This window comes from Rhagoletis zephyria, unplaced genomic scaffold (genome assembly GCF_001687245.7).
Source record: "Rhagoletis zephyria isolate East Lansing unplaced genomic scaffold, Rhagoletis_zephyria_1.1 Rzeph_scaffold_00059, whole genome shotgun sequence".
NCBI lineage: Eukaryota > Metazoa > Arthropoda > Insecta > Diptera > Tephritidae > Rhagoletis > Rhagoletis zephyria.
This window is the reverse complement of record NW_016157143.1, coordinates 103,399-125,171: the sequence shown is the minus strand read 5'-3', so window position 1 is coordinate 125,171 and position 21,773 is coordinate 103,399. Positions and strand designations below refer to the sequence as shown.

At 32.6% G+C, this 21,773-nt stretch overlaps 1 protein-coding gene across 2 annotated transcripts in view; it reads left to right on the top strand.

The window, feature by feature from the left end:
* The window catches only part of Lgr3 (Leucine-rich repeat-containing G protein-coupled receptor 3), a 51,509-nt gene that overhangs the window by 16,906 nt on the left and 12,830 nt on the right, over nt 1-21,773 (top strand). For both annotated transcript variants that reach the window (XM_017624735.1, XM_017624742.1), the window contains 2 exons: nt 459-530; nt 2,253-2,324. In XM_017624735.1, the coding sequence (XP_017480224.1) occupies nt 459-530; nt 2,253-2,324 (144 nt within the window). The remainder of the gene's footprint in view (nt 1-458; nt 531-2,252; nt 2,325-21,773) is intronic.

Genomic DNA, 21,773 nt, shown 5'->3' with positions numbered 1-21,773 from the left:
AAATTTACTTAGTCTTGAGACGCCTTTCGATAAAGGAAAATTAAAAAAGCACAACATGAAACTAAAGGGTAGTTTATATTTAAGGACCATCATTTTTTTGCAGCATACTTGCTTCTCTATGCTTTTCTTGTATTATTTTGAAGTTAATAAACAAGTATTCGACAAAAAAAAATCAGCCATTAGCTTTCTATACAAAATGCAATATTTGAATGAAATTTTGCAGAATTTTTTTCAATTTCGCACAAGGTTTGGTACGCTGATTTTTTTTTTTGTAGAATTGACCATTTTATTATAAAAAATTAGCGAAACATAAAATGTTTAAAAAATAGTTGCCCGTATTGTAAAAAATTCGCTGTACCTAAACTTTATTGACTGACTGTATGTATACTTGTACACAATTATTTCAATGCATATCCATTAAAATAATTCTCTCTCTTTATTTATTTTTTCTTTTGCAGCTATTTGGATTCAAATCGCATTGAATATATTGCAGATGATACCTTTGCTCATTTGACTAATTTGAATTTGCTGTAAGTAATTTAAAAAAGTTAAAATTTTATTTTCTGTTGCTAAGCCCACTTTTTGTGAAAACTTAATTTTTAAAGAGATCAAATTATGTAATTATTTCAGTGACCGTAACGGTTATGAACACGGACCATCACGGTTATAACTTCCATTAAAAAATTAAATTTTACTGGTTTTTTACTGAATTTTATTTATTGGTGAGAAAATAATACTAATATTTTGAATTTTTTTGCTAAAAAAAAATTGCCAAAGATCAACGCGATTTACTTCAAACTTGCTTTTTGCAACTGCAACTGCATACTTATTTATGCAATTTTGCTGAGTTTTGCACAAAGTTTATACATGTTTTTTTTTTTTTTTGTTTTAGTACGAACTATATTTTTATAAAAAATTATCGGAAAAAATTAGAATAAAAACGTTTGCATATATTGCGAAAAATTCTATGTATAAATACTTTTGTCCGCTATCGTACCTATGTATCTTATACTACATATGTTGAGCAAAAATTGTCCAGAACCTTCCAAAGTCCATTTTTGCCCGATTTCAATAAAATTTAGTGTAGTTTTTTTACTAGCTAGGAACACATCCGTACGGGCTGCTGAGATAGATAGATTTCGTACAAATTAAAGCAGGCATCACACGATTTGTATATTTGAACACATTTTTACATTTTCGCCGTTACAGAGTGCTTTTGTTTGGAAAGTTGTTATTGACATGAAATCATTCTCGATACAAATTTCTAGACAAAACCACTCTGTGACTGCCAAATGTACAAATGTACAAATCGTGTGATCCCTGCTTTACGGAAATACGATTTTGATAAGTATACCACTGTAAAATAAATAAATTTGTTCCAGCATTTAATCGATTTCATGTGACATTTTTGGCAAGTAAAAAAATTTTGTTTTCAACCTCAATGCTCTTTAAAAACAAGTTTAACTTAAATATGAAAACAATCGGCTGTGGCATAAACCTACATACATACTTACATATGTATAAAATACAGGATCTTGTACGTGTGCATACATACACATGTACACATACATATATTCAGTTAATAAATTGCCTACATTGTTTTTATTTAATGCCAATCATTTTTCACTGTCAACAAACGAAGTAAGGGTTGGTTGCGGCATTTAGTGTCAATATCGAAGGCATTAAATCTGTTTTTCGATACAGACGAGTCGGCATAAAAAAAAACGACCAGCGACAAACATTGTACATATATTACATATTGAAAATAAAGGGACATCACGAAGCAAAAACAAATACAAATCCGTCTACATAGCTATAAAAGCGATAAATAATCAATGTGCCGCGCAGACACCTTAGCGTATTTGAATTTTTGCTGCTGTTCAGTTTTTTATAGCCATCATAGTTATTGTTACCGTTATTTGTGCTGCAGCCACAACAATGTGATGGTGGTGGTGGTGGTAGGAGTAAAGTGAGCAATTAATAAACAAAAAACGTGTTTGCGCATAAAGGTAAATACTTTCGTAGTGAAAATTTGCGAATTACTGTCACTTTGCAATACCATTTTTTTTTTTGTTTGCGTGTCGAAATGATTCATGTACGCAGGTATGTGCGTCAGACAGTTTTTGATATAGGCTACACAGTTATTTATGTTTTTAATATTGTAAGCAAAAGTGATTAATTCGTTTTGATATGAAATTTATTTGTTTTGTCTCATTTAATGCCGCCCTACAACTTCTATGGCTACTGCGAAGAGATCTCAATGAAAATCGCATCGCATACATACATCCGCGTGCCTTTTGGGGCTTAAATGACATCAGAGATATGTAAGTACAGAGAAGAAGCAGTTAGTTTAAGATCTCATTTATAGAGAAAGCAATTGAATCAGATATTTTTTGATGGATTTAGTAGGTACTAAATATGAAAGGTTCATTGGTACGGCAGTGCGTATAAGTAACCTTCAAATGAGATTGAAGTGGATACTTTTTTCACGATTTTTTTTTAAATTTATTTTTCATAAGAATACCAAATAGAAATGACAAAGCTTGAATTCAGGTAAAATGGAAAAAATAACACAGTGCAACAGCATTTTTGGGCACCTCCACATCCTTTTACATTCTCAGCTCAAATTTTTCTATGGCCATATTAAGTTTGGCGATTTTTTGCCTGAGTGTTTTAAGAATAGGCAGAAAAGGGGTTAATACTCATATTGGAGCGAAATATGTATGTAGTTTGAGTACTTATAGTTAAATTTCACGAGGAATAATTTTGTAGAGCATAAAGAGCATTAAAAAAAGCTTTAGCTTTCTTTCGAAAGGGTCGTTTCGAGCACTTTTTTGGAAATCTTGAATAAAATGGTATCTAATAGGTCCCTCGAGGGTCAACATCTTCTAAAAAATTATTCGAGAGAAAATTTCACTGGGGAAATTCTCAGACAAAAACTCTAAAAACAAAGAACACAGAAAACAATATGTCCCCTTGAAATATGCTACAACTTTTTTAAGTTTTTTTTTTTTGTATTTTAATCATGAATATATAGGATAGGGAGAATAAGATTTGCATTCGGTGAGATTTACAAAACCTGTTTTGTAGACTTTTTAACAAAAAGGCCAATAATTTTCTAGAATATTTTAACCCTCTAGCGACCCCCCAAATGTCATTTTATTTAGAATTTCCACATAGGTACCAAAGCGATCCTTTTGTGAGAGAGCTAAAGGGTTAAAATGCTCTTCAGAAAATCATTGCTCGTGAAATTTTACTATATGTACCCAAATCTGGGTTTGTGAGTATACCAACTTCTTTAAAACGATGAGCATGCTTTGAGGGCATTTCGAGCTTTTTTTCTAGGGATGTACTTAAAGTTGCACAACAATGTATTTTTCAATTCCGACTTTTGCTTCTCCGTACTTCCATCCTAGCAGCGTGGATAGACCATACGCGAGATGGCAAACCAATGGTGAGCCTTGCATCACGACAGAAAGTGAGGAAGCTTTAGTGGCGCCACTTCAAGTTATTCAACTTAAGGGACCTACTGTGCGCCAGTAGATTTGGCTGCAACTGAGTGCCTGCCTTGGAGAAAGCAGCTAGGTGTATAGCTAAATCTGCATATTTTTAAACCCCTACCCAGTACTGTTGTACTGGGCTTATCATCCGCCACGTAAAAAAAGATGACATGCTGCGACGGTTACGTAAAAAATCCATCATTGATCAGATCTTCATAGCTTTTCAAAAAGAGTATCTACACACAATTTTTTGGTCGATTTAATATGGCTATCTATGTCGTTGAGCATAACTTTTAGATTCATTCGCGCTGTTCCGGTCGCAAGATAACAGTAGTGGTGGGCGGGCTCAAGAACACAACGGAAGGAAGGGCCCAGTGCAGAAGGGGAGAACAACTGACTAGAAATTTTAGACTAGAAAACTATATTTCTTAAAACACCAAAGGTACCGCCAGGCTTTAGTAGCGTATTAATGAGCTCATCCACGTGATAAAAGTTTTGATTCCTCTGAGCACATAGCATATTATTCGAATCATTACTTAAATAGCTGTTATCTTAGTAGCTTAATGGCCATTGGCAGCTTGCATCGTCGCACGACTGCTCCCAGATTTCACTGTATTTACACTGATTTTTATGCTTTCCTTTATTGTCAATAAATTAAATGCACCCTTTGCTTAAGTGCAGGGTAGTAAAGTTCATGAAGAAGCAAAAAAGTGAAAATAGTAAAGTTGTCTCCGCTTACTAAATAAATATTATTGCATTCCTCAGTATGTTGCTTCAAACTGTGCGCCAAGTAAGTAAATGTTTACTTAAGTGTTGCAGCAAAAAATAAAACTGCAATGCAGAAGACGGCGGACATATTAAGTGCAAGTAAATACAAGTTACTGTGGTTTGGTAAGTTACGGGTAGAAAATTAATTTTTGCAATAGGGAAGAATATCAAACTGCATAGATATTGAGAAAAGAATTGAGCTACTGATGTGCATCAATTTGGAGATTAGTATAAGGATAAATAAAAAAACCATAAAGATAAGCATAAAGATAGGGAAAAGCAAAATGATAATGTAAAAGATAAAGGATAAAGGCAAAGGTAAGGGTAACCATAAGGGTAATAATAAAGATAAGGATAAAGATAACTACAAGGATACGTGAAAGGATAAGGACGAGGACAAGGATAAGGATAAGAATAAGGATAATGATAAGGATAAAGACGTGGATAAGAATATGTTTATATATGAAGGATAAAAATAGTGATAAGGATATGGATAAGAACAAGTATAAGGCTAAGAATGAGATGATAAGAATAAGGATAACACGTATAAGGACAATAATATCGATAAGGATAAGGATACAAATAGGTATAATGATGTGGATATGGGTAAGGGTCAGCGTAAATATAAGTAAACCGATAAGAATTTGTCCCAGGATAAAGATAACAATAAGTATAAGAGTAAGGTTAATAATAATAATAATAGATTGGCGCTTACACATATGTTAATGTTTGGCCGAGCTTCTCCTCCGATTTGTGGCATGCGTCTTGATGTCGTCACACAAAGAGGCGGGATCTACAATTTTAAGCCGACTTCGAACGGCGATTGTATTCTTATGAGAAGGTAGATATACACTCGGAGGTTTGGCATTGCCTGCCGAGGGGTGACCGCTGTTAAGAAAAAACCTTTTATTGAAATTGTTTGCGATGTTGCTTTGACCAGGACGTGAACCCAAGCCCTGCGGGGTGGAAGCGTGCACTGCTTACCACTACAGCATAGCGACCGCGAACGGGTTTAGAAAAAAGATAAGGGAAAGTATGCGATGTTTAAATATTTCCCTTACCCAGTTCTTACTATCTATATACATAAGGGTGCGTCACTCCCCATACAGCAAAAACGGGACTGTTTTTCAAATCGGAATCAAAAAATTTATTATATTTTAATACTTTCGTAAATATGAAGATTTATGGGAGAGGCTCATTTGAAAATAACTCAAAAAATTGGTTTTTTAACTGAATTATAATTTAGGAATATTTTGTCAAAAGATCACCTCAGATCGCGGAAGAGTTTAAGCTAAAAATGTCCGCATAAAAATATTTTTAAATTTTACTAATCGAATAAAAATAATGAGATATTTGGTATTGTCATTACTATATTTAGCTCACGTAAATATAAATCATATAACTCCGGTAAAAAAACCACAAAATTTTTTGGTGAGACATCCTATATGTATATACAAACATACATACCACATATCATTTAGTAAATTAAATGAATTATTAGCAGATATTTAGATATCAATCGAAATAGGTTTAAAAAGCTTATATTTCTATGGCCTTATTCATAAAAAATAAAGTAGGTTTAAAGAGCTTTATAAATTGACGTTTTCATACATTTTTCAATTTATAAACCTTTTGTAAAGCTACTTTATTTTTTATGAATAATGCCACTAGACTACGACTACATGTAGGAATGGTGCCACCAGTTTAAAAAGTCAAATTCAACTTAATTGATCAGGTAGTTAAATACGTATGTAACACAATATCAGAAGAAAAAAAATTGCGAAAGTTTTAGTTTAAAAATCATTTTTAAGAGAGTTTCACCTCTTTGAAAAGTTTAATTTAATTCAATTAAAAATAAAAAAGTTCTATTAAATATTAAAATATGTGTCGAATGAAGGAGCTTTAAGAAATCTTTAGCTTGAAAGTATTTTTGTTAGGGTCGCCACCTATTAGAAAAGTCATATCAACGTAATTATGTATGTATATACAGTGACTGAAAAAAGTGATCACGTGATAATTTTTTTTACAAAAAACTTCAAAAGCCGTCACCACAAAAAAAAAAATATTAAAAATCAACGCGACGGACTATAAAACTGCATACCTAAAAATGTTCTAAGTATTCAGATTAAAAAGTTTAAATTTTGATGATGATGATTTGTTGGTTTTTCCTAAATTTTGTATAAGTTTTAAACTGTGATTTATATGATTCTGGTTAAAGCTTGCAGAATACTTTTATAGAAAAATGACAAACAAAATTTAACTCGAAAAATATTATGAATATTTAAAAAAAATCAACACGTGGTCACTTATTCGTGTCACTGTACATTTAAATATGTATGTATAATACGCGAAGGCATTTTTTTGAAGGCACCGTTTGTTCGAATTTCAAAAGTGAGGTGTCAAATTAAATGACTTCTTTTATAAGCTTTTATTGTTTGAAGTTAGAACTATTTTCAGCGGTACAAAGTAATTTTATGCAAAAACAATTTTCGGAATTTTTGAAAAATTTCTCCCATTTTGTTGAATTTCTTGGCCAATCGCTTTGGCATTTAAACGCCATACGGATTCACTAGTGTTTATTAAATAAGAGAATTTAATATCATAAGTTAATACGTATATTTGCTAGTTTCTGCATTTGAGCACGTTGAATGACCTGACAAGTGCATTCAATACCAAAGCGGATGGAACGAATAAATAGCAGCTACATATGTATTAAATGACACATTTTACTAACATTCGTGCACAGATTGTGAGTATGAATTGACAATCAATGAAATAGCAAGAGAACAAAATACCAACATGCTAAGCTATCCTGCTTAAATTTCACAGTCAGCTGTGCTTTAGCGGCATGCAGTAGATAATAAGAATGGCCACCATTTAGTAATAACCAACCTTAAGCGCATCTAAGACAAACTTAAAGCTATGTGTGGACATTCTTATGTTCATACATAGTATGTAGATAATTGTGTGTGTATGTTTACAATAACGATGCTTCTTCATGAAATCGTAAAGCAATGCTGACTGTTGATTTACGGTGTTTTTATGCTACTACTTCAGCTATTAAATAAGAATGATACATAGTCAATAGAGATAGATGGCAAAAGTGTCTGAGTAAAAGAATAATATATATGAATGAGAAAATGGGAAAACGTTGGTTTGCAATGCGTGTAAACTGAGTTGTTAGGCGGTAAAGAAGTATTGCCGCTCGCAACTGGCCATATAAACAACTGCAAACGATAATACAATACTTTCATAGCACGAAAGTCAATTAAAAGCCATTATGGACTGGGGAATTGCATAAGAAATATATGTAAGCACGGCAAACACTTAAATGGGAATACAATTTATAAGTGCCTGGCGATCCTACAGTGCGTATGAGTAACTTTCGGTAATGCATAAATGGGTCAGTAAAGAAGCACTCATACGCCTCGTAGATTGCAGGGCAAAGCTTTTGTGCTTGAATGGTTTAAACTTTAACGTATTTTAATAATTATATTTTCAATTTCAACCAATGGTTTTACGGCTTATAGAGGCCGCTACACCACTTATACCATCCTTACCCTTTATTTCGGTGGCTATCAAAATTCCTGGAGGGGCAATCGTCACACACTGGGGATTCTTCATAGGGGGCGTTGCTCAAAACTCGTTTCCAAATGTCGGTGTACAGAAAAAAATCATACCAGTAAAGTCATAAGAAAGTGCCACACTCTTGAATAAATATTAAGCTCATAACTTACTACAGGTTGCCGCATGCAAAAGTTCAAAACTGACTGTCCGGTAAAACAAAACTTTCGATATTGAAAGTGAGCATATATGTGTTGTTTAAATATGTTTTATAGTGTTTAAGGATGATTTTGGTTTAGAAAACATTATGTGAGTAAATATCCAATGTGTGTTGATTATTTCGAAACCGTTTGTCAATAATTCAGGTGTTTATTTTGAAAGTGGCATACGTCAGTTTGTTTATAAAGCGATATATGCAAGGGTTTTGCCTTTTGACACGTTTAGAAATTTGATGCTAACTTTCGAAAAGATTTACGCGTATTTATTTTCTTAGGATACCGATATTTTGCTCAGTATAAATAATTTCGTATAGTCATGGAAAAATTACTACTTTTCATTACGGTGACTTATGCCACATTCAAAATAAATAGTTTAGAAAAATTAATGACTTATATCACTTAAGTCTAATGTATTTAACTGATGTGATGTTTTGAAAGGACAGTGATTTACTGATGATTAAATTACATATGTGTGCTTGATTTATATAATAGCCTTATAGTCGTATTCTTTTCAACGATCAATTCTTGTATACATGTATATAAATGGGATGCTTCCCTTCAACCGCGTCAGTACTGTGCTAAGTAAAAGACGCTGGATTTGTCAAAAAAAAAATTAAAATTACTTAGATTCGCTTAAAACTTTACAGATTTAATGAATTCAAAATTTCGGACCCATATTGGATCTACCATTTATCACGGGAGAGTTAAAATCGAAAGTACGTACGTGACATATGCGTAACATTCTGATTTGTCATTATGTGCGTGTCGTAAAGTTTTGATAAGCACTTGAAATACTTGATATTAAAATGTCAGGATTTAGTACAGAATTCAAAGAAGATGTATCTTTTATCCATTCATAACACTATACGGCAAAATCAACTTTTTTTCTGGGTATTGGACCAAACCCATTTTTTTCAAGAGAATGAGTCATAAGTAAAAAAGTAATTTCTCCGTTTTCCGAAGTTAGCCTCCGAAATTGAGATATGGGCCTTCGAAGTGAGAAATATGCTGAAAAGCTGAAAAGGTAAAAGTATAGACGTAGTCCGCCTATTGCTCTTATTTGAACGGTATGCAACTTTTTTGGTGCAAACTTATATTATTAAAGTACTTAAATCGGACCATAAATACGATTTTTTCTGATCCACCTGCCGGAAAAAAACTTAAGTTTTCTGCACTGCTGCTTCTAAACGACTTTGTAACTGTGAAACAATCATTCAATTCGGTCAAGAAGCGCGAGAGAAATTGGTCCCCTTGGAAAACATATGCGAAATAAATATGTATTTCTTAAACTTCTGTCGTTTGATACTCATAGTAAAATATTTCGTCCAGTTAGTAAATAAAATTGATTTTTACTTTTTAAACAGGTGGCAACCCTGTTAAAAACCATCTTGGCAATCAAGATTTCATAAATTACGCTCGTTTGAAACCCATATTGCTATATCATATTAAACTAATTTTGAATTTCTAAACAGGTGGCAACCCTCTTCAAGAATGTCTTCGAAATAAAGCTTTCTTAAACATCTCTCGTTTAAAACCCGTATAAATATATTTATTTTAACTTGCTAATTAATTGTTTTTGCTTTTTGACCAGATGGCAACTCTCTTAAAATTTATTTCGAAATAAATTCTTTTAGAAGTCCTTTCACTTGACACCCACATTGTTTTATTATTTTATTTAACTTATTAATTAAATAATTTTAGCTTTTGGAAAAGGTAGCAACTCTCTGTAAGGAAATATTCTATATGTTAATCCAGGCAATAAGCTATCTGCGTGCCAAATGTTATTCCAATTCGTTGAGACGTTTTTGCGTTACATTTAGTTATAATATTAGTAAGATTTCCAAATCACCAAAATGTTCGTAAAAAAAAATGTGGGTGGAAAATTGCCTTACTTAAACTTTAACACCAAGCAATTTTCCGCAAAATTTATATACATAGTTATTTCAAATAAATTTTAGCCCTACTACGGTCGACAACCTTGAAATTCCGCCATTTAACTGCCTACGAAATAACTAAAAGTGCTTTGAAATAATCTTTACTTTCCTTTTCACTGCGTAAGAAGTTACATATGTCTTTTTAATAAATTTAATTTATCGCACACATTCAATAAACAACTTGCACAATTTCAAACACATTTGCATAAACTCACAATAAACTGTGATGCATGAATGATAATAGACTTGGGAAATTCTTAAGAGACGCTACGGATGCTAATACTATATATTAATGTTTTATTACGTTTGCGCGCCGCCCTTGAGGATAAAAGAGCATGGAAAAATTTCCACGCAAATTAGAAAAACAAAGATAACATTGAAAATTTGCTTAGATGTCAACTTAAAGTAATAGTAATTGAATTAAATTCTTAGAAACTGTAATCAATCGAACGACACAACAAAACCCAAAGGAATACATTTACACATTTAGACATGGTTGCATATGCTATGTATGTGTGAACACCTACATTTATGCTCATATAAATCAATAGAAATGCCACCGTAAAACTATTCGAAACTTGTGTCAAGATAAATTCTATCATTGAAATGGATATTGAAGGACAAAAATTCAAACAACTCTCAAAAAAAAAAAAAAACTTATAAAAAACGTGCCGCCAAGTAAACAGTGACCAATAAATTTTCATGCCACACATTCTAATTTACAAATATTCATGGAAATTGCAAATACAAATCACATACAAATAAGTGCACACATACACCTTCAAATAAAATCATAAAAAATTGTTTGTATCAAAACCAATACTTAAAATAAGTGAAAAAGGAAACAAACCACTGACCAAAAAAAAAACATGAGCAAAAGTGGACACAAATAGCAACAGATTGGTAGACGAACAAAAGAAACCAAAACAGATACGATACAAATACCAGACGAACTCTTTGACTGTCTGCTTGATACATATTTATGTATGTACTTATCTAAGGGGGTATGGGTGTCTGGCTGTGAATAGTGCGGGATTAAAAAAGTGTACAACGTCTTACATTTGGAATTACATACAATCGTATGTAAATACATATAAACAAACATACATACATGTACTGACTTAACTGTTTCCCTTTTTTCATTTGTAAGCGTAGGTGTCGCAGCGCTAGCAATAAGCTAAAATGTGAAATGTTTTTTTAATAAACCAGAGTCGCTTCCTTTGGGTCATTGAGTTTATTTTTTGTTGAGTTTCATATCAAATGCATGCATATAGCTAAGTGGTCAGGTGTTAGGAAGACATTAACCCTTACAATTCTAAGATATTTAACCATAAACAAAATTTGAATAAAATAGAATAAAATTGTTGAATATAATTGTTATAAGACCATAAATAACAAAAACAAATAACTTAAGAACGAGCACACCTAAAAGTTATACATTCTAAAAATAGAACTACTTATAAACAAAAATCAACAACAACAATGATCAAGTGTGAATTGCAGCGGAATAGCTGCGCTTGATTGTAGTTGGCTTAACATCAGGTAAGACAACTGGTTTAGGCGTCTCGGAGGTCGTTGGCGTTCGAATGCCAGTCGAAGAAGTCTGATGAGGAGATGTGGTGATCTCTGGAATAGCAGCTATAACTTCTACCCAAATGTAAATTGTTGTTTTTTCGGCAAAAATTTTCACTAAAACGGCCTCAAGGTCAATAAAATTGTTGAATAAAATAGAATAGTAACATCAAACATTAAATAATTGGAAGATAAGGCGCCCTCGATAGTTAATGACTAGGGAAGACAAAAATATGCACAAAAAACTTAATCATATGATCATTAAAATATAACAACATTTTTTCGATTATCATATAGAAAGTTTTTTTACATACATACATATGTATGTAGTGAGCGCTCTACGTCACAAGACTTCGTTGGACAGAATTTAAGAGATGGCAATTCTCCTGGTGAAAATATTGCAACATTTTATTGAAGTGTTGCTTCACAAAAATATATTGTTGCTCATATTGCGAAGTTACAATCGATGCATAATAAAACTCGCTGCTCAGTTCGCAATACACCTGGAAACTGTTAAAAAGCCTTCGCTAAAAATGAAAAAATGTTCATTGAATTTTTCAACCACCAAAACCGGTTTAACGCGAAACTTCACTATTGCAAATCCACAGTCGAAATATTTTAACGAGAATATTAAAATTGTTTACTAGAAAATAACGGGACGTTTCATTGTTTGTCAGCCCTTTCTTTTTGTCAATTAAACAAACATTATTTTTGTGTTCCCTATTAATCACAGACATGCGAGAGCATTTTGTTATAAAAAGGTTTCTTATAAAATCCAGCAGACTTTTAGATATATATAGGCGGTTTTTTTTTTTAATTTTTTATCGAACAAACCGATGTTTTCATTTCATACAAATCTTGACCTCTTTATAAAGTTTTGGAGTTTTTATAAGTTTTCAAGGCTTTTTCCAGCTTAAGCCCTAAATAGTTCTAAAATTATATCCTAGGTTATTTAGGTATGAACAGTATCTCATATTTGAATCCAATAATTGAATGTTTGGCGCTTAAACGTTTTCTACGTGTTTAGCCGAGCTTCTCCGAAGGAAGGCCGCTATTAAAAAAAAACGTTTTTTTTGTTGCTGGGCTCAACTACTCAATCCGAAAGAAGTTCAACAAATTGCAATATATGTATTTGTAAAAAAAGTTAAAATAAGAGACTAAACATGATTTTTCGCTGATTTTTTATTATTTTACTTTGGATCTAAAAAAAAATTTTTGAACTTATTTTTCTTTTTTATTTTCCAAATGAAACCTATCTTTACTGTTAATAGTAGGGCTGTGCGATTATTCGATTACTCGAGCAAGTTGGTTAATCAATTACTCGAGTAATCAGGATTTTGATCACTCAAAACGATGATTAATCGAGTTACTTGAAGTATGATTACTCAAAAAAAATAATTTTGCTCGTTAAAAGAGTTTGCTTTTGAAAATGCTGNGATTATTCGATTACTCGAGCAAGTTGGTTAATCAATTACTCGAGTAATCAGGATTTTGATCACTCAAAACGATGATTAATCGAGTTACTTGAAGTATGATTACTCAAAAAAAATAATTTTGCTCGTTAAAAGAGTTTGCTTTTGAAAATGCTGATTTTCATTTTTACATTCTGTATATGAAAAAAAATTTTCGTTTTAATTTTTGAAAACAGAAGCGTTGTTTTCAAAGTATCAAGGCACTTTAACTCCTTTATACATATGTAAAGAGTTGAAATGTTGATTGCTCATTTTACTCGAAATGTTGATTAATCATAAAGAAAATTACTCAAATATTTTTGTTTTTGGTTAATCAAAAATCTTGATTACTCGAGTAACTGAACTTTTGAGTAATCATAATTTTCAATTAATCGAATAATTAAGTTATTTACTTTATGATTAATTAAAATTTTGAGTAATCAATTAATCGCACAGCCCTAGTTAATAGTTTTATTGTAATTTTTGGTAATGATTTCATGCCACATTTGCAATGTATGAATACTATGTAAAAGAAACCCGGTTTATCCGGTTGTTTCTTAATTTCAAAATCGGGAACTGGTTTTTTCAAATTGCAATTTTTCGAATGAACAGAAAACCGGGTTTGTAAAAAGGGCGAATAATCGAACATCGTACAGAGAATGTAATCATTTATACAAGCTTCGATGTTTCCGGGGTTTTAGGAAACCCATCAGTCTCACCCCTTTGGCGTAGAATCGATTGTTGGACACCGAATTTTTTGAGTATTTGACCGAACACGACTATAATATCGGGTGCAACTTTCTTATGTGACCAATAGGCGCTCAAAAAAAGAGTTTGCCAGTATGCCGCGGATTTTGTTTAATTAGATTTTAAATTTAAGTTCACATGCATATGTATATCGGAACCGACGGAGCTTAAATAAATACATAGCATATGTTTACATTGGGTGTAGTCGAGATATTTTGAGGCCATAAGAGCCGAGGTTGTCTAACCCATATATTTTTATTTTTATGTACATAATTTCTTAAAATTGTTTCAAATGTGATAAACCGTAAAATAGAAGTCGCTTATTCCTTAATTTGCAACGAGCGTATTTTATTTAAAAATTGGGTTGAGCCACTTCTGTTCGCACGGCCTCGTTTATTTGAGTGTTTATGCAACTTTCATCTATTTTGCTTATTTTCAACATTTTTTCTGTAGTAAATAGATACGCACTTCTTCAAAAAAGTTCCATAAACTCTTAAGATTATTAATTACGAAACTTTGACAAAGTCATTAATAGTTTTAGGTGTAAAGTTTGTAATTATTATAAAATCGTAAGGTTGTTTGCATTAATCAACTTTAGCAGCCACAATTCGTTTGTGTATTAAATTCAGTGCAAAATCAGGTTAATTGCAATGAGTGACCAATCCATGGAGAGAAACTGCAGCTTTTGAACGGCTAAGGCTTAAGAAAAGTTAAGAAAGTTTAGAAATGCAATATTATTGACCTTCGCAGTTTTGCGCAACATCATTGTGCGTATATGCATGTTAGGGTGGTCCTTAAAATATTAACATCTACTATACATTTTTTATGAGGCACCCCCTTTTTGTTCTAAGTAAAATATAAAAAACATGCATGCAAATTTCAAAATTATTAATACATTTTTAGGGGTCATTGGCAGGGTTTGAAAAAATCAAATTTTATTAAATCGCAAAATATTCGACATATTTTCTAAATTTAAATCTTATAAATTTGACTTATTGAAAATTATTCATGAACTCGCTGAGTTGTAGCTGGTCAAAGTCAAAGTTTTGTCGAATTTTTGATATCGAATATCTGTCGAATATTTGCTGGTAACGACCCCTAATTTTTATACCCGAGCGCACTTGTGCACAAGGGTATTATAACTTTGTTCACATAACGGTTGTTTGTAACAGGCAAAACGAATCGAGATAGATATAGACAAATGTATACATAAATGATCAGAATGAAAAGAGAAATCGATTAAGCGGTGACTGTCGCCCGTCCGTCCGTCCGTCCGTCCGTCCGTCTTGCACACGATAACTCGAGTAAAAATTAAGATATCTTAACGAAACTTGGTACGTGTACTTCCTTCGGGCGTAGGACGGATGGTATTGAAAATGGGCAAAATCGGACAATAACCACGCCTACCTCCCATATAACGGTAACTTTCCGAAATACGAAAACTGCGATATTTTAGTAACTACTGAAGATTATTCACTCAAAATTGATATTTACAATAACCTTTAGACGAAAAATAAGAATATTGTACATTTTTGGAAAATGGGCGTAGCCACGCCCACTTATGGATACATGTGTATATCTTGGTAACCGCTGCACCAATTTCTTCCAAGCTTGGCACAGTTGTTAGTCTTGCCACAGCATACCAAATGGATGAAAATTTTTAAAATTGGACAATAACCACGCCTACCTCCCATATAACGGTAATTTGGAGAAATACGAATTCTTCGATAAATCAACAAATATTAAAGCTAATTTACTCAAAATTTATGCTTGCAACAATTCTTTTCCAAGAAATACGTTTATGACATAATTTTGGAAAATGGGCGTAGCACCGCCCACTTATGATCACGTATATGTATCTCGGTAACCGTTCTACCAATTTGATTATTGTGCTAGCCGCATAGAAGCAAACCGTTGAAAATTATTGGAGTCAGATTCAAATTACGACCACTTTTCATATAACGGCAAATTTCAGAAATGCTTGAAACTTCAATATTTCGAAATTTAAGGACGCTAATTTACTCAAAATTTATGCTTGCAACAATTCTTTTCCAAGAAATACGTTTATGACATAATTTTGGAAAATGGGCGTAGCACCGCCCACTTATGATCACGTATATGTATCTCGGTAACCGTTCTACCAATTTGATTATTGTGCTAGCCGCATAGAAGCAAACCGTTGAAAATTATTGGAGTCAGATTCAAATTACGACCACTTTTCATATAACGGCAAATTTCAGAAATGCTTGAAACTTCAATATTTCGAAATTTAAGGACGCTAATTTACTCAAAACCGATACACACCGGCTTACCATGTAGCGGTACCTGCGCCGGGTATTTAATGTTCGGCTCCGCCCGAACTTAGACTTTCTTACTTGTTTATTTTTTATTTTTTTAAATTTTCGTTCATGCCTTTATTTTGTAAGTACAAAAAAATAAAGAGATGCCACATGATGTTGATTATTTTTAAGGGCCACCATAATGTATGTACGCACAAATATTAATGACACTTACTAACCAACGTATAGATTAGTTAGTTACATTAAGCCGCCTCATGCGCTATGCAAAGACAAATCGATTGAAATCCATGCAAATTTCAACATTTTTAATAAATTTTCAGGGGTCAGTGGCAGAGTTTGAAAAAATTGATATTTATTAAATCGCCAAATACTCGACACATTTTTTTCAATTTAAATCTTATAAATTTGAATTATTGAAATTTATTCATAAACTCGCCGAGTTGTAGCTGGTCAAAGTCAAAGTTTTGTCGAATTTTTGGTATCGAATATCTGGTAGCGAACCCTAATTTTTTTAATTTTTTAATTTTTATTTTTTTTATTTTTAAATTTTCGTTCAGGCTTTTATACACCCCTTCATCTCAAGACGGGCTTGTGAAAATAAAAGAACCCCTGAGAAGCGAGGTAGTTACTTTTTAATTTACGATTTTACATATTAGTTTTTCGAATGAAAGGAAAAAATAGCAATCTATACATATAATAAAATTGTAACAGGTCGGTACATTATAGATATTGGAGAAAAATTTATATGGGGGGTCTTTATGAGAGCAGCAGAAGCCAAATCAACAGTTTTTAGAATTTTTGTCCGTATGTTTGTACGCGCATGCATGGAATCGAATACAGTTTTCACCAATCTATTTCTAACTTAAAATTGAAAAAAATTTGGAAATTCCCACCTGTTGGAAAATTGCATTTTACGTTAAATAATAAGACAAACTAAACATTGCAGGTTGGCTGTCAAAAGAAAGAGGTTTAATCAAGGAGGCTAATAGCAGGAAAAGTTTTGTGGGAGGTTGCCACCTGTTTGGAAATTTTAATTAAATTTAATAATAAGATAAATTAAATATTGCAATATGGATAACCAACTAAAGAGGGTTAGGAAAGTTTACTGTCAAAAATATTTTTGAGGGGGGTTGCCACCTATTTGAAAAATTTAATTCAGTTAAATTTATAAGATAAGGCAAATACTTAATTAGTACACCTTTGAAGAAAGTGCGCGATATGTAGACTCCAGTTATAAGATTATAAATTAAATTTCTAGCAGAAAGCCGATACTCTACCTATTTTCTAAATACCTTCGAAGATATATTAAAAACAAAATAAAAATTTAAAATAACGATCAAAAATTTATCGAAAAGATAAAAATCCAAAAATATCGATTATTCTCAACCGAAAAAATAAAAACCATAAAATAACGGTTAAATTTGACCAAAGCGTCCTTCGTTTGTCGAAATATTATTTACATAAAAAATGATCAACTTCATAAGCAATTAAGTAGGTACACTTTATTAAATAACAAAAAAAAATAGGCTTTTTAGAGAGAAATTTGGCCAAATTTCCCATAGTGCAGTTGTAAAACCGTTTCTATGAACGAGAGATAATAGAATTGCCTTCAAAATGACAACAAAATATCGCACAAAACAGGTTATTTTTTACATAAATCAGATCACTTTAACTATACTATTTAATAGAGCCTTAAATTTCTTGCATACCATTTTTTTTATTCCGGACCAAATTTTGCGGATCGCTTTGGAAAGCAGAAACTTATGTATATTTACGACGCATCCTAATGTAAATACTAACAGCTGTGACCGCATATTGTTCTTGTCTGTCACTTTATTGAGTTTTTTGTTATTGTGTCCTTCATTATCTCCCTGAGCGTCAGATATTGACAGCCAAGGAATAAATACCACTGATTGAATGAGATGAATATATTGAGTTGTTTTGGTTATTATATTCAAATTTTCTTTCATAAGTTTACAGTTCATGATTTTACGCTAATCCCAAAGCAATAACTAACATAAACCCTTTCATTACAGCGATTATATTCACTCATCCCTACAGTGCTGCTTGTTCTCAAGTGAAAGTTTGAACTTTGCAAGCTACATAGATTATTCTGAAATTCGCAAACGCAAGTACGTGCATACATACATACATACATATGTGCGTACATATTTACTCATATACAGTAAGATTGCTAATGGTAATTTGTATTATTATTTTTATTTTTATTTTTTGCTCCCCAAACGCTTTATATTTATTTTGATTCTCTGTCATGCAAAGGTCAGCAAAAGTTACGAGCGTGTTGATGCTCGCATGCAACTATGTATTCTTTAAAGTCATCGTGTTGTTCTTGCAACCAGTGTGGTTTTCGGTTCATTTCGTTTTTTATTTACTTACTTATATTTTTTTTATTATTTTTTTCTTTTGGATTAACTTCTGTATCCACTCAAATAAATACGTTGCCAAAGTAGACAAATCCACTGGAGATAAGATATTTTTATTTGTATTGGCGCTTTCATGCAAATTCCCCCGAAAAAAATGCACATGTGTATATGACAAAAAAAAAACGTCCAAGGCGTATCAGTGATGGTGGCGAAGAGGCGTTGCTGGCTGACAGGCGTGTTTTGAATTTATTAGTAGGCGCACAATTCGAAGTTAAGCCAGAAAATTAATGAACACAAAGCTATCACGAACATACAAGCAAACGAGAAAAAAGCGGCACACACACACACATATAAAAAAGTGTGCCCCAGCTAAAAAGTGTGCCATTTTCAAATCTTGTATCCATGTTGCAAGTTTCGTATCATTCATTTTCCCACGAGCTTAAATATGTCTAAGCATTTTTTGTTTGCTTTTGGCAGAGTTTTTTGTAAAAATTTTGCATTTTTTTCAACATATTTTTGTTGTGACCGTTATGAATTGTTTGTATTTCCCAATTGTGTGCCGAATATTTCAAAGGATAAAAAAGAAAAAATGAAGTATTGTAATCAAAACAAATAACTTGATTGAGTTCTTAACTAACCAGAAATACTTGTGCGAAAAATGCGACGAAAAATGCATAATATTTAAGGCTGCTTTTTTTTTGCCTAAAATTTAAATCTGTTCATTTTTCTTCCTTCGTGGGTGCTCTTTTATTCTTAGCGTCAGCAGAATAGGACAGCAATTTAGTTAGATCTAAGGTGACCGGAATTTTTTAAGATTCCAGTAGGACAAATTCTCCACATTGAAAACGCAAAAGCTTACCAGTTCAAAAGTTATAATATTTTCAATGAAAACAAAATTTTTTACTTGTTCTTTACATGGAAAATTTCAAGTGCCCACCGACACCTTTAAGAATTGAAATAAAAACTTTTCCAAATGGGAGAGTTTCCTTCTCAGTAAATAGTAGGTAATTTTAAGGCCCTAAATTCGCTAGATTAGTTATTTTGGATTACCCTTATATACATATACATATATATAAGAATTACTCGTTTAAAGGAAAATTTCCTGGAAAATAACCCCTATGCGGCTCTTTTGAAATTAAGAAAAAAAAAAACGGATAAAACGGTTTTATTTTGTATAGTTCTCATACAGATAAAATGCGTATGTTGGTATGAAGTCATCACCAAAGATCACAATAAAACTATTAGCAGTGAAGATAGCTTTTATGCAGCAAAGGGCAAAACAAAATAAGTTCAAAGTTTTTTTTTGATCAAAAGTAAAAAAAAAAAATCATCGAAAAATTCACGTTTCTTATTTTAAACTTTTATTTTTAAAACTATATTGCATTTTTTCTGACTTTGTTCTAATTTGCGTAGTGCTTTTACCAGATGTGCCTACTGCTACTTGGGAGGTCCATGGTTCAATTTCTGCTCCCAGCAACATCTAAAAAAAAATGTTTTTCAAATAGCGATCGCTCTCGGCAGACAATTGCAGACCTCCGAGTGTACTTCTGTCATAAAAAAGCTTCTTTGGAGGTGGAGTAAAAGTGTATATCTCTCCATTTGTGTCACAACATCATCGCCAAAACGTGGAAAACGTTTAAGCGCTAAATATTCATTTACTGGAATCGAATACGATAGATATACTCTTCATCCCCAAATAATCTAGAGTATAATTAAAAAAAATATTTATAGGTTTCCCTTAAACTGGACAAACTCAAGACTTTTATTGAGAGGTCAAGATTTGTATAAAAAATGTTACCAATTCTTGTCACCGCGATTATAGGTACGTTGGAAATGCAGTTAAAATAAAATTGTGGAACTTCTGTCATTGCATATTTCACGGGGCAGTACTTTGTTATCAGCTCGTGACGTGGTAACATAATTTACCGGTTACAGGGCAGGAACCAGCGCAGAATATACCTGTTATAAGGATTCTGTGACGCCACCATGCCAGTTAATTTCGTGCTTCAGGTCCTGATATACTGAAATCTTGTACCGTATCGTACAAGCCTCTGAAAAAAAAATATATATATAAAATACATTTCGCGAACTGTACAATGTACTGGAAAAGGATATTACAGAATCATGAAATGTGGGATACTATCTTATCCACTGCCGAACAAACGCAATTGCATTGCAATTTTGTAAATATCACTTTCGAATTCCTCAACGCTTTTGACTTTCCATTACTGCCTACAGCTCTAAATATTTATGCACAATGATCTCCTTGTAATCTACATTATTACTATTCGTAAGTACATAAATACTTGTTACGAAAAAGCTGATTTCGTGACCGGCCATGGCTTGCATTGAAATACCGGCATATCTCCATTAAATTGGCTAATCTGCCAGAACATGCACGTTCCAACAGTCAGCGTTAGCTGCCCTTAAAAAAGAACTCAGTATTATTGCTACATGTCATTTACATTTCGCTGTCCTATAATCGTTTCCATTAATTTTCTTTTTTTTTTGCATGCTTCTTTGTAGACAACAAGTAGATTTGTATGAATGTATGTTTTACTTATTTCAATTCCCGAAAACAGCATTCCTGCACATAAAACTGTAATTGACGCAAACAAATTCGTTTGCGTCTGAGTAATTTCGCTGGTTTATGCAATTTCTTTGATTACAGCTGCAAGAGGCTGCGAATATTTACTATTTCTTTTATGCTGACCGTTGTTTTTTTTTTTTTTTTTTATTTTTCTCTGTTAATCGATTGTTTGTCTAGCTAATAATAAAATGAAGGACGTTCTAAAAAAAAAATTAACATCTGCAAGCATTGGAACATACATAATTAATTCGTATGACGAGAAAAATTATCGATGTGAAAGAAAAAAAAAAAGGAATTTGTTTATTTTGAAAGGCGCTGAAATTTCGTTGGTTTCTGACTTCTTCTTATTTGGCGCTGTAACCGCCTAAGCGATTTTGGCCGAGTTCAACAAAGCACGCCAGTCGTTTCTCTTCTGTGTCAACTGACGCCAATGGGAAATGCCCAGTGAAGTCTCCGTCTTCCTTTGCCGTCATCGCCTTTCTTGTGGATTGGGCAGAGCGCATTTAAATTCCAGTCGTCGGGCATGCATTCATCTGTACTTGAATAGCTCAGCTGGCAGGCTGTCAGCTCCAGCAGCTTTGTTGGTTTTCAAGCGCGCTTTTGCTACTCCTACCTCGACATAGTCAGATGGTGGAACATCGACTACGTCATCACTGACTGGGGGCTCGCTTTCGTATTCTCCACAACTTTCCGTGCTGCTACCATTTAGTAGGGCGGAAAAGTGTTCCCTCCACAATTTAAGTAC